Source organism: Contarinia nasturtii, unplaced genomic scaffold (assembly GCF_009176525.2).
Source record: "Contarinia nasturtii isolate CC-2019 unplaced genomic scaffold, AAFC_CNas_1.1 Cnas_scaffold_1037, whole genome shotgun sequence".
Taxonomy (NCBI): domain Eukaryota; kingdom Metazoa; phylum Arthropoda; class Insecta; order Diptera; family Cecidomyiidae; genus Contarinia; species Contarinia nasturtii.
Window position 1 is genome coordinate 2028850 of NW_022198383.1, and position 13091 is coordinate 2041940.

Sequence of the window (13091 nt, forward strand, 5' to 3'; positions counted from 1 at the left end):
ATTTGTTTTTTTTTTTAAGCAAGCAAAAACCTTTTTTAATTAAAAAAATCAAGTATATTTCGTTTATAGTTAAAACACATTTCGAAAATATTAAATCTCTTTATTCTTTAACTTGATTTTTTTTTTTTTTTGATATAACATGCATGCAAACATCGATAGTCAACTTCACTGTAAAGTGTCACACGAACTGTCAAGCGGTGATTTGAAATGATTCGAAAAAATTCAAAATGATTTGAAATATTTATAATTTACTCGCAATAATTTAAAGAGATTTATTTTTTTCGTATAGATTTGTTCTTTTGGATTGCGTGTCTACCCCCTAGAAAAGCTTATAATAATACAAATTATTTTACTTACGAATTGGCCACATATAAAACACATTGAAATAGCGTGACTTGGTCAACAACAAATTTTAGATGATATGTTATTGTTGAATATATTTAATGAGATTAATTCGTTTAAATGTGTCACTCGGAAAGATTGGAAGCCAAAACCACGAAGTTGAAAATAAAAGATTAAAAGACACGAAACTAAGACAATGTACGTTCTTTGGTTGTTTCATTCAAATGAATAGAATTCGATATAATTTTTAGAGAATCTTTCGTGCAATTAATTGTTCAAGGGTGATTCTATACCGAACAAAGCACTATACACCCAACATTTACTTTGTGCTAATGTTCTCTTACAAATGACATCTAATGTAAAATGAAATGTTCAAAATCAACAGTCATGATGATCGATCTGATGTAGGTTGCGGAATCACATTCACAGTGATACATTCAATATGAAAACGAAATAACTATGCCGTCGCTCAAAATAACAATTAGCCTTTGACAAATGAGTGACAGTTCCGCATAGATTTTAACGGCATCGTTAGATTATCTAGTGGCAATCTTATAAATTGTTAGTAAAAAACAAAGAGAAGAATTCAACTTTTTGATATAACGTCAATTCAGATGAAAATGTGTCAATCATGCTGAAGTTTTAAAAATTCCACGAAAAAACAATGAGATTGAATTAATTCATTCCGCTTCATTCATCAACGTACAAAGTATAGATATTTGTATATGCGTTTTATTTGGATATAAAAATTTATTGCATCTATTTTATGTCTAAATCGATAGGCTATTTAATTATTATAATAAACTTCATTTACGTTAAACTGTTAAAACTTTATTAAGTTGTTGGCATTTTGCACTTGACATTTTGCACGCATATCAAACTTCGTATCAAAGATCGAAAAGCACAATAAATAATTGAAGTTTGATCATTGAACATTATGGTTTAATAGGTGAGAGAAACTGATAAATATGAACGGAACGATTAGCTTTTCCACAGTAGGTAAAATGATTTCAAGTGGTTAAGAGGTGGTTATATGGGAAAAGTTCTCTTTGATTGTGAATAAATTGGATGTTATTCAGTGGTAATTGTTTGTGAAAAAATGGCTATTTTAACTGATACCTGGACCATTGATGTCTTAACTGTTTTATTTGGTGCATTTGCATTGGTGTATTTATTGGTCAAGCGAACGTATTCGTACTGGGAACGAAATGGATTTAAAACGTTAGACGGATACAATATGCTTTTTGGACATTTCCAAGGGTTAATATTTCGCAAAGAATTTGTCGGCAGCCTTTTAAAGCGATTGTATAACAGTACAAGTGAACCATTCATTGGAATCTATAGCATTCTCCGTCCAATATTATTGATACGTGATTCCGAGCTAATTCGTACGATTTTAATCAAAGATTTCAATCATTTTACGGATCGTGGCATTTATTGCAATGAAGAAAATGATCCATTGTCAGTTCACTTATTCTCTGTACCCGGCAAAAAGTGGAAAAACCTCCGAACGAAGCTAACACCAGCCTTTACATCTGGCAAAATGAAAGCGATGTTTTCAACTCTGCTCAATTGTGGGTCGGAGTTGGAAAATCATCTAAATAATTTGGTCGACAATGGGAAGGTATTGAATGCACGAGAACTTGCAAGTTGTTTTACGACAAATGTTACCGCATCAGTGGGATTTGGTTTGGACGTGGATGCAATCAAAAATCCGGATAATGAATTTCGAATTTGTGGCCGTGAAATTTTCAGCTCAAATCTCATGAATATAATTCGTCATCTATTATTTATCAATTCGCCAAAAATAATGCAATCGATTGGAATGAAAACGGCACAACCAAGCGTGGAGAATTTTATACGATCGGTTGCCCACCAAAATATAGAATACCGTGAAAAAAATAATGTGAGCCGCAAAGACATTTTTCAATTATTAATTCAGTTACGAAATACAGGCAGCGTAAATGAGTCGGACGATAAATGGGATGTGATCAAATCAAACGAAAATCAAATGAAGTTTACATTGGATGAAATCTCAGCACATGCATACCTTTTCTTTATTGCTGGCTTTGAGACATCTTCAACCACATTATCGTTTTGTTTGTATGAATTGGCGAAAAATGTAGATATTCAGCAACGCGTTCACGATGAAATCGACGCGGCTGTACGGAAGCACGATGGTCATTTGACATACGAAACACTTACCGAGTTAAAATATTTGGACACCTGCATTGATGGTATTTTTTTTTTCGGATCTGTTTTCTTTTTTTTTCATTTGTAATTAATTCGTTGCTATTTTATTCTTTATCACATGTACCATAGAAACGCTCCGGAAATATCCCCCGTTATCACTCTTGCCTCGTTCTTGTGTAAAAGACTATCAGATTCCCGGCACTAATAAAGTGATTAAAAAAGGTGTACAACTATTTATTCCAGTGCTTGGACTCGAAATGGATGCAAAATTCTACGAAGAACCAGAAAAATTCATTCCGGACCGATTCAATGAGGAAAATTCAGTTGGAAAGAATTTGATTAATCGACCATATCTTCCGTTTGGTGCAGGACCGCGAAATTGTATCGGACTTAAATTGGGGCTATTACAAATAAAAGTCGGACTCGTTATGATGCTAAAAAAATTCCGTTTCGAATTATCCGATCAGCATAAAAACACTGACATGAAATTCGATCCGAAATTTTTCTTCATGGCTCCACTTGATGGAATTCATCTAAAAGTTTTTAAGCGATAAACACGATAAATTTGATGTGGTAAAATTCAAAATATTTTCTAACATTATTTTTCATTTTTTATTTTTGGTAATAAAAAATCTTTGCAACTATACAACCGTATTTTTTTTCTCAAACATTTGATTAATTACGATTAATTTAGTGAACAAAAATTTTAATTCTAAAGGCCCCATATCCGTTTGCATACATTTTGGCAAAGGCTGCAATGCATCATAGCAAACAGATGAAAGAGAAAAAAAAGAATAAGACGCTAGACAAGAAGCGTACACAGACACACAGTACACACTTGTATTTCTTCGTATCTCGCTCCGTATTCTATTTCGTGTTTTCGTCAGAGCGAACAGTGCAATTTGAGTGCTTGGGTAGTCGTGTAAACGATTTTTTGAAATTCTGTTTTACATATTATACATATTGTATATGTGATGAAATCTATCGAAAATATATGTAATACTGCCTATTCGTGATTCACGAATCGGTATTAAATTGCTGTATAATTCTAATAGAGTATGTATGTATTTTTTCCGTAACACTGAAAAAAAACAACGAATCAAAATTAAAGTATAAGATGATGCGAAACAGAGGAAGTTCTCGAAAAGTCACACGTCATAGTATTTAATATATGACAGTTAAATATGAACGGAACGGTTCGCTTTCGACACAGTAGGTAAAATGATTTCAAGTGGTTAAGAGGTGGTTATATGGGAAAAATTCTCTTTGATTGTGAATAAATTGGATGTTATTCAGTGGTAATTGTTTGTGAAAAAATGGCTATTTTAACTGATACCTGGACCATTGATGTCTTGACTGTTTTATTTGGTGCATTTGCATTGGTGTATTTATTGGTAAAACGAACGTATTCGTACTGGGAACGAAATGGATTTAAAACGTTAGACGGATACAATATGCTTTTTGGACATTTCCAAGAGATAATATTTCGCAAAGAATTTGTCGGCAGCCTTGTAAAGCGACTCTATGACAGTACAAGTGAACCATTCATTGGAATCTATAGCATTCTCCGTCCAATATTATTGGTACGTGATCCCGAGATAATTCGTATGATTTTAATCAAAGATTTCAATCATTTTACGGATCGTGGCGTTTATTGCAATACAGAAAATGATCCATTGTCAGGTCACTTATTCGCTCTACCCGGACAAAAGTGGAAAAACCTCCGAACGAAGCTAACACCAGCTTTTACCTCTGGCAAAATGAAAGCGATGTTTTCAACTCTGCTCAATTGTGGTTCAGAGTTGGAAAATTATCTAAATAATTTAGTCGACAATGGGAAGGTATTGAATGCACGAGAAATTGCAAGTTGTTTTACGACAAATGTTACCGCATCGGTGGGATTTGGTTTGGACGTGGATGCAATCAAAAATCCGGATAATGAATTTCGAATTTGTGGCCGTGAAATTTTCAGCTCAAATATCATAAATGTAATTCGTCATCTATTATTTTTCAATTCGCCGAAAATAATGCAATCGATTGGAATGAAAACGGCACAACCAAGTGTGGAGAATTTTATACGATCGGTTGCCTACCAAAATGTAGAATATCGTGAAAAAAATAATGTGAGCCGCAAAGACATTTTTCAATTATTAATTCAGTTACGAAATACAGGCAGCGTAAATGAGTCGGACGATAAGTGGGATGTGATCAAATCGAGCGAAAATCAAATGAAGTTTACATTGGATGAAATCTCAGCACAGGCATTCCTTTTCTTTATTGCTGGCTTTGAGACATCTTCAACCACATTATCGTTTTGTTTGTATGAATTGGCGAAAAATGTAGATATTCAGCAACGCGTTCACGATGAAATCGACGCGGCTGTACGGAAGCACGATGGTCATTTGACATACGAAACACTTACCGAGTTAAAATATTTGGACACCTGCATTGATGGTATTTTTTTTTCGGATCTGTTTCCTTTTTTTTCATTTGTAGTTAATTCGTTGCTATTTTATTCTTTGTCACATGTACCATAGAAACGCTCCGGAAATATCCCTCGTTATCACTCTTGCCTCGTTCTTGTGTAAAAGACTATCAGATTCCCGGCACTAATAAAGTGATTAAAAAAGGTGTACAACTATATATTCCAGTGCTTGGACTCGGAATGGATGCAAAATACTACGAAGAACCAGAAAAATTCATTCCGGACCGATTCAATGAGGAAAATTCAGTTGGGAAGAATTTGATTAATCGACCATATCTTCCGTTTGGTGCAGGACCGCGGAATTGCATCGGACTTAAATTGGGGCTATTACAAACAAAAGTCGGACTCGTTATGATGCTAAAAAAATTTCGCTTCGAATTGTCCGATCTCCACAATAAAAACACTGAAATGAAATTCGATCCGAAATTTTTCTTCATGGCTCCACTTGATGGAATTCATCTTAAAGTTTTTAAGCGATAAACACAATAAATTTGATCTGTCAGACATTCAAGAATAACCTTGCATATTTTTTAACATTTCTTGTAAATTTTAAATGTTTGGTTATAATGAATCTCTGCAACTACACAATGATTAATTATGATTAATTTAGTAAAATAAAGTTAATGCATCATCTGAAGCATGACAGCATACCAACAAATTATGGTATTAAATAAGTGAAATAATATAGATGTAAAAAAGCAGGAACGACAAAAATGTGTCAAAGTAAATTCTGACATAGCAACCATAACTGATAAATTGAAATTTTTTAAGTTTTTTTCTCTTGAAATTTTGCATTAGAATATCATATAACGTTCATGTTATATGGCATAGATAAATAATAGAAAAAAGCAATTAGAAAATCTTTGAAGTGAAATCAAGTTTTTTGATCAACCAATTTCGAAACGATGTAGACAACATTTAAATCTGTTGACGTCAGAACACGCCTGGAATATTGATAATCCATATGTTTTACGATAAGTAAATCCATATGTTTAATGATGAATAAATTGCAGACGTTGTACTGAGACATTTTCAGACAGCTGAAATATCTTATCTGGCTGAACTCAGCAGTTCATTTAAAAAAAAAATCAAAAAATATTTCTTTCTACCCCCATACTTTTATCTCTTTACTCTTTCAGTACGTACAGAATACAGATAGGTTCAACCAAATTCTATTTGTTGTATGATATATTGCCAATCCAACAGGTATGTATATTGACCTTCAAATTTCGGCACGTTTTTTTCTCGTTGCCTCTATTCTGTTTTGCCAAAATTGCTTTTGACACGTGTAAAGTCGAAATCTTTCAATTTCATCTTATCCGCCGTTTCTGCTTTCCATAAATTACCATATACGTATTGATTTGTTTTTAAAGATTGGGATTAAACAGTTCTGATTAATAATAACTGAACAGTAGAAGCGTTTCTGCGCTTGGGGAACTACTAATTAAGATTACATGGAGAATACAAACATTGTAATAAAAAATCAAATCAAATTCGTATTTATAAAAAACAACAACAATTTACAATGTCCGACGAACCTAATTCTTCGTCGTAACTTTGCATCTTCATCAAAGGTTTTCAACCAGTATAGATAAGAATCGGCATCAAGACACATCTTTAGAAACAATATTTTCAAATTGGAAAATGTGATATTTGATCGGTGAAATATTACTTTTCCGCACACACCTAGTGTGTAAGGTAAAGTATTGGAATCGGTCGAAAAATTAACACCCTCAAAAAACATGTTTTCTGGGTGTTTTAGGAGCCAGGGAACACAAGTCCAGCGTTTTTTTGATGTCCGAATGTATGTGCGTGGTACCCTGTACGCTGTACGCAAAAATTTGTTAACACGATAACTTTCAAACAAGAAAATTAATTCAAAATCTGACTTCACAGGATGATTGGGGGTGCCGAGGAATAGAAACCATTAGATTTTGAGCGACTTTGGTTGACAGAGTGAAGTGTCATGTCTGGTGTGATGCCCCTGGCCATCCACACAGAAAGAAAAAATGTGGTATTTTTAATTCAATTTTGGTAGATTTAATATAAAATCTACCAACAAGGAATTAAATTTACCATTTTTGACATCTCTGCGGCATATCTTTCAAAAGTGACTATTTGTTGAACAAGTTTTACCAACTTTTCGAAACCACAGATGACGCTAGCGCATGAATATGGTGAATGTAATGAAGCAATTGGTAAAACTTATTCAACTGATAGTCTCTTTTGATTCGTTGTTGGTAGATTTTATATTAAATCCACCAAAATTGAATTAAAAATACCACTTTTTTTCTTTATTTTCATGGGAAAAATTCAATTTTTCTTCCAAAAGTGATATTGAATGTATACTTAAACACTCAAAAAAGTGTACTTGGGGGTTTTTGGGTACGAGAAAACCGAATATGACATTAGTTTTGCGATACAAATAATTTTCGACACACTTTTCATACAAAAATGTCAAAAAAATTGAATTTATGCATGGAAGCCATGCCTGTATGATATCGTAATGAGCTGAAACTTTGCACAGGTTATTTTTATCACACAAAAATGTCATTCCGAGAGTTTGAAGACATTTCAACGTATATTAGGGGTACCTCCCGAACAAAATTTTGGATTTTTCGCTCAAAAACGAAATTTTGTATGGGAAGTACCCTTAATATGCATTGAAATTTCTTCAAACTTTCAGAATGTTAACTTTTTGTGAAAAAAATAACCTCTGCAAATTTTCACATGATTACGATATCATATAGGCATGGTTGCGATACAAAAATTCTTATTTTTAGTAGTTTTTGTATGAAAAGTGCTTCGAAAATTATTTGTATCGTAAAACTAATGTCAGATTCAGTTTTCTCGTGAATTCTTTGAGTAAAAGATTTGTAATAAATGCATGTTGTGGATCACAGTGCGGAAAAGTTCATCTTACGGATGTAAGACATTTTATTTAACTCTGAATTTTTATGTGTTATATAGATTATAGAAATTAAAACAGTGAACACAATCGATATCTGCTACTCCGAAGTCGAAAAGGCTGGTAGCTGGGTATACGATCGGGTGGTGTTTCATTGTGAACGATATTGTACAAATTTTGTGATAAATTCAGTCTGTGATCAGACGGTGAATAAATAAATACACTGCCAGTTTTTGGCCGTAGAGCTTAATGTGAAAAGTGGAACCGTACTATTAATATTTTGAATTTTTGAGTGAAGAGTTACAATTTTTTTAAAATTAATTACACCTTGAAAATTGACTTTGCTAATATTTTCCTCACATTGCCTCAACGGCTACCTATGCACTGCCACTTCAAAAAGTTGGTAAACCCTATAATTTATATACCATTCAAAAGGTAATTTTATAAGGAATCTAAAACAATTTGGTGCGACAGGTGACTCCAACTTTTTTTCAACAAGTTTCATCTAGATCCAAAGTAATCAAATTAACACTAGAGTAAAACTCATTTATTCCATCTTTTATCCACCCAATAAAGTTGCAGAGAAACGTTATTCCACCCGAATCCATTCGTTATCCACTCAATAAATGGTGAGTGGAATCGAAATATTTTTCAAAGTGGTATCCAAAAAAGAGGGTCCATGAATGAAAAAATTAAATGGGGAGCACTTATGGGGAAAATAAAAAACATGTCTGGAGGGTTTTTTATGCCCTATCGAATGCCGAAAACCCGAACTCTCTATCTTTTCTGGTTTTCTCTAAAATCACTGAACAAACATATATATATATATATATATATCTTACTATTCCATAGCTTAATGTATAAAACTATGTTTCACATTAAGCAATAAAAAATAAATAAGAGGTAGGCATACGCAATGCGGTACATATCAATTCTGTTCAACATATCGGTAATTTCGACGCTGTGAATTCAATGAAACGTTCATGCAGGCGATAAAGACTGCCGCTAGTCTACATATATCTTCTGCTCATTCTCATTTATATTGCTTGCGGAACCTTGGTTTCTATAAACTTTAATTTTAAATTTGGATGCAAATTCAGACACGTGCGTCTCTAAAATGGGAAATAAATACTCTCAATCACTTGATGCGGCGGTTGACGACTAGACATGAGATCGAATAATTTATTCACACATTTATTCATCATTTCTCTATCTACATCTGCTATTTATGTTTGAAAAACACTAATAGACCAAGAAAAGATATGCAAATTTTGTATTTTGTGACAAAAATAAATATATCGGTTACGTATAATATTCTAAAATTAAGAATATTATTTTAAAAATCGATTAAGAATTGATGATTTTTATCGTTCAACTACAAGACGCAAGTACATAGAATATGTGAACTTTGCTGATAATGTGATAACAAAAAAGAGTTAAAAAATCGATGGAACAAAATGATTTATAAATCGCGGTTCCTCGATTCGAGCCTGTATTTTATTGTTTTTGCAATAAAATAGATACGATATCAAGACTACAATTACAAGATTACATGCGTTCAATTGATTTCGATTGATATTTTGACCACAGTTAGATGTCTTTATTCAATCGGATAAGATAAAGTGAATTGAAGTAAAAGTCACTAAAAATGATTGAAAATTGGAAATTTATAGTTTTTTCTCACTTGTTTGTGGCACTAACGGTAGTTTATTTGTTTCTAAAATGGAATTATTCCTATTGGGATCGTCGAGGATTCAAAACTCTACTTGGTTACACTTACTTTCTTGGCCACTTGAAGATTCCACCAAAGAAAACAATAGCGGTTACAGTTCAAGATATGTACAAAGCAACCGATGAGCCATTTATTGGAATTTACACTCTATTACGTCCAATATTGCTGGTTCGTGATCCCGAGCTAATTCGTATGATTTTAATCAAAGACTTTTCACATTTCACCGATCGTATTGTTGAAATAAAAAGCGATTATGATCCCATACAAAATCATTTGTTCACATTACCTGGTCATAAATGGAAAGATCTGCGATCGAAACTTACTCCGGCCTTCACATCGGGTAAGTTGAAAGCGATGTTCACAACCGTAGTGGAATGCGGTTCAAAATTGCAAAGTTGCTTGGAGAAACTATCGCACACTGGCGAATTGTTGGACGTGCGTGAAATATCAGCTAGTCATACAACGAATGTAATTGCATCGGTTGCATTTGGCATCGATATCGACACAATTTCCAATCCAAATTATGATTTTCGTAAATATGGTCGCAAATTTTTGGAGCCAAATCTAAAAAATGTACTTGCCTTTGTGGCGCCATCGATTCTTCGATTGTTGCGTATAAAAGTATTGAATTCAGAAGTTGAGCATTTTATCATGTCGGTTGTTCAACAGAATTTGGAATATCGCGAACGAAATAATGTGAGCCGCAAAGATATTTTCCAATTATTAATTCAATTAAGAAACACGGGCACGGTACATTTGGACGATGAGTGGGAAACAGTGATTAAAGGTGATGCGGAAAAGAAAATGTCACTTATCGAAATTGCAGCGCAGACTTTCATATTTTTTCTGGCGGGTAAGATATTAGTTTACAATTGCTATCATTAAAATTGAAATGCTTTTTTCGAATTAGGTTTTGAGACATCGTCGACAACGCTTACATTCTGTTTATACGAACTTGTCAAGAATCCAACGATCCAAGAACGCGTTTACAATGAAATCACTCACGTTTTAAAGAAGCATGATGGAAAACTTACCTATGATTCTCTTTTGGATATGAAATTCTTGGAAGCTTGTATAGAAGGTAAACGAACACTTTGCTTTGAAATTTAGACAAATAATGTTTGAGATATATTTTTGTTGTTATAGAAACATTGCGAAAATACCCTGTGTTGGGAGTTCTCACCCGCGCATGTGTGAAAACCTATCAGATTCCTGGCACAGATAAACAGCATTGAAAAAGGCACGGAAATATTTATACCAATTTATGCTTTACAAAGTGATAAAAAGTACTACGAAGATCCAGACAAATTCATTCCCGAACGGTTCAATGAAGAAAACTCAGTGGGGAAGAATTTTGTGAATCGACCATATCTCCCGTTTGGTGAAGGGCCACGAAATTGCATTGGGTTAAGACTGGGAAAGATCCAAACAAAGATCGGACTGGTTTTAATGTTACATAAATTCAAATTTGAACTGGAAAGTGGAATTGTGAATCGTGAACTCAAATTTGATCCCGGATCATTTTTGCTCACACCACTTGAACGCATTCAATTACATGTTATCAAACGAGAAAGTTCTGAGTAATGTCTACAATTAATGTAAAACAGTAAATGAAAAATGTGAAGATGCAAAAATGGTTGGATTTAAAAATTGTCCTCATTGTTTTATTTATTTTTCAAAGAAAATATATTTTAATTCACTATTTATACTATTTCAAGTCGCATTAAATGGAAAATTAGTACTTTGTAGAAAAAGAAAATTTGCGATATTTCGGAGATTGATTTCGACGAAAAAAGGTTGCACGTCCTTTTGCAGAAAAAGTATATCGACATTTTATGAATATCTGCAGCCATTGTATCAATTAATTAGTTGGCAGTTCGCTAGGTTTTAAAGAAACGATAAGACTACTGACTAAAATGATAAAAAAATTCACGTATAGTTGGCGCTACATTCTATGTAATAATCGTATACCTTCCACTTAGTCCATTGCAACGGAAAACAAGTTTGCATAGAATGCAGCGCCAACTATATGTGAATTTTATTTTTTATCGTTTGTAGGCAATGAATCTATGGTTTTCGTATGGCTTCCCGAGTGGAAAAAAAGTGACTAAGTTACTATTGACTGTAAGTGACTATAGTTAGCTATATTCATGAATTTTAAAATTTTGTATGGAAAACAATCGACTATAGTTACTCAGTCAGTCAGGCGATTATTTTGGGACGTTTTGACTATCGGGTGACTATGATTATTGTCAACTAAAGTTAGCTGTTGCAGTCAACCATAGCTTACTTTAATTGATTGAAGTTAAATAAATTTAACTAAGGTTGCTTGTTTTTACAGTCAACAGTCAGTCAGTTTGTCCCAAAATAGTCAGTCACTTTTTTTGTACACGGGTTCTTTTAAATAATTTGGTAAATCAGTAGAGTTTGATAAATATACAGATACATAATCTCGCATCACTTACATTTTACTTCATTAGTCATATAATTGCTTAATAGCACACCTAGGGGCAGAGCAGTACTAGAATAATAATTTTCGTTTAAAGTAATTCTATGTTGTGAGTAGTAATCCATATTAATCCATAGTAATACACACTGACGTAAACTCTAACAGCAGTGTAATGTTGTTTCATGTGTACGTTATGTATTACATTTGTTAGGAATAAACCGATCGTCGTATATTGCAGATTGAAACAATTTATTCGATATTTATTAAATTAAATTCGTTATTTTCCAATTTTCAACAATAAAATGTCTCATTAGAAATATACGGCGATGGCTTCATGCCTAGCAAATGTCATACATAACGTACACATGAAACAACATTACACTGCTGTTAGAGTTTACGTCAGTGTGTATTACTATGGATTAATATGGATTACTACTCACAACATAGAATTATTTTAAACAAAAATTATTATTCTAGTACTGCTCTGCCCCTAGTAGCACACTTTTCAACTCTCGAATCTCTACTCTGTAATGTGGAAACGGCAGAAATGAAAAACTATGGATTTTCCCCCCATGGATTTTTCCAGGCACCCCCTACGCAATTTTGCCATAATTTTTTCTTTCATTTATTACATTTTTGTAAAAAGAAAAGAGAAACCTTCAGTTTCCGTGTAATGGATGGACGAGTCGCAATTTTTAAAACTAATAAAATGTAAAGATGGTTCATCATAGATGATGACGTAAAATTTTTTAGGGGGGGGTGATGGCAAAATTCTGTAGGGGGTTCCTGGAAAAATCCATGGGGGGTCCCTGACGATGTCAACAATTTGTACGAAATGACACAAAAATCGTTTTTTTTTTTTTTTTTTTTTTTTTGGAAGTCACTTTTTTGGCGAAAATCCCTAGCAAAACGAAAGAATTTTTCAACTCCAAATTCTCTAGCAAATGACGATAAAATCGTTTTTTTTTTTTTTTTTTTTTTT

At 33.1% G+C, this 13091-nt stretch overlaps 2 protein-coding genes and 1 pseudogene across 2 annotated transcripts; all 3 read left to right on the forward strand.

The window, feature by feature from the left end:
* Nucleotides 1-1348: 1348 nt before the first annotated feature.
* Nucleotides 1349-3179, forward strand: LOC116343867 (probable cytochrome P450 6d5). The gene is made up of 2 exons (XM_031772149.1): nucleotides 1349-2579; nucleotides 2665-3179. The coding sequence occupies exons 1-2, from the start codon at nucleotides 1442-1444 to the stop codon at nucleotides 3087-3089; spliced, it is 1563 nt and encodes a 520-aa protein (XP_031628009.1). The 5' UTR covers nucleotides 1349-1441; the 3' UTR covers nucleotides 3090-3179.
* A 558-nt stretch (nucleotides 3180-3737) lies between these two features.
* Nucleotides 3738-5678, forward strand: LOC116343604 (probable cytochrome P450 6d5). Its single transcript, XM_031771779.1, has 2 exons — nucleotides 3738-4989; nucleotides 5073-5678. Exons 1-2 carry the CDS (start codon nucleotides 3852-3854, stop codon nucleotides 5498-5500), a joined length of 1566 nt encoding a protein of 521 aa, XP_031627639.1. The 5' UTR covers nucleotides 3738-3851; the 3' UTR covers nucleotides 5501-5678.
* A 3898-nt stretch (nucleotides 5679-9576) lies between these two features.
* LOC116343663 lies at nucleotides 9577-11244 on the forward strand (annotated as a pseudogene).
* The last annotated feature ends 1847 nt before the right edge of the window (nucleotides 11245-13091 follow it).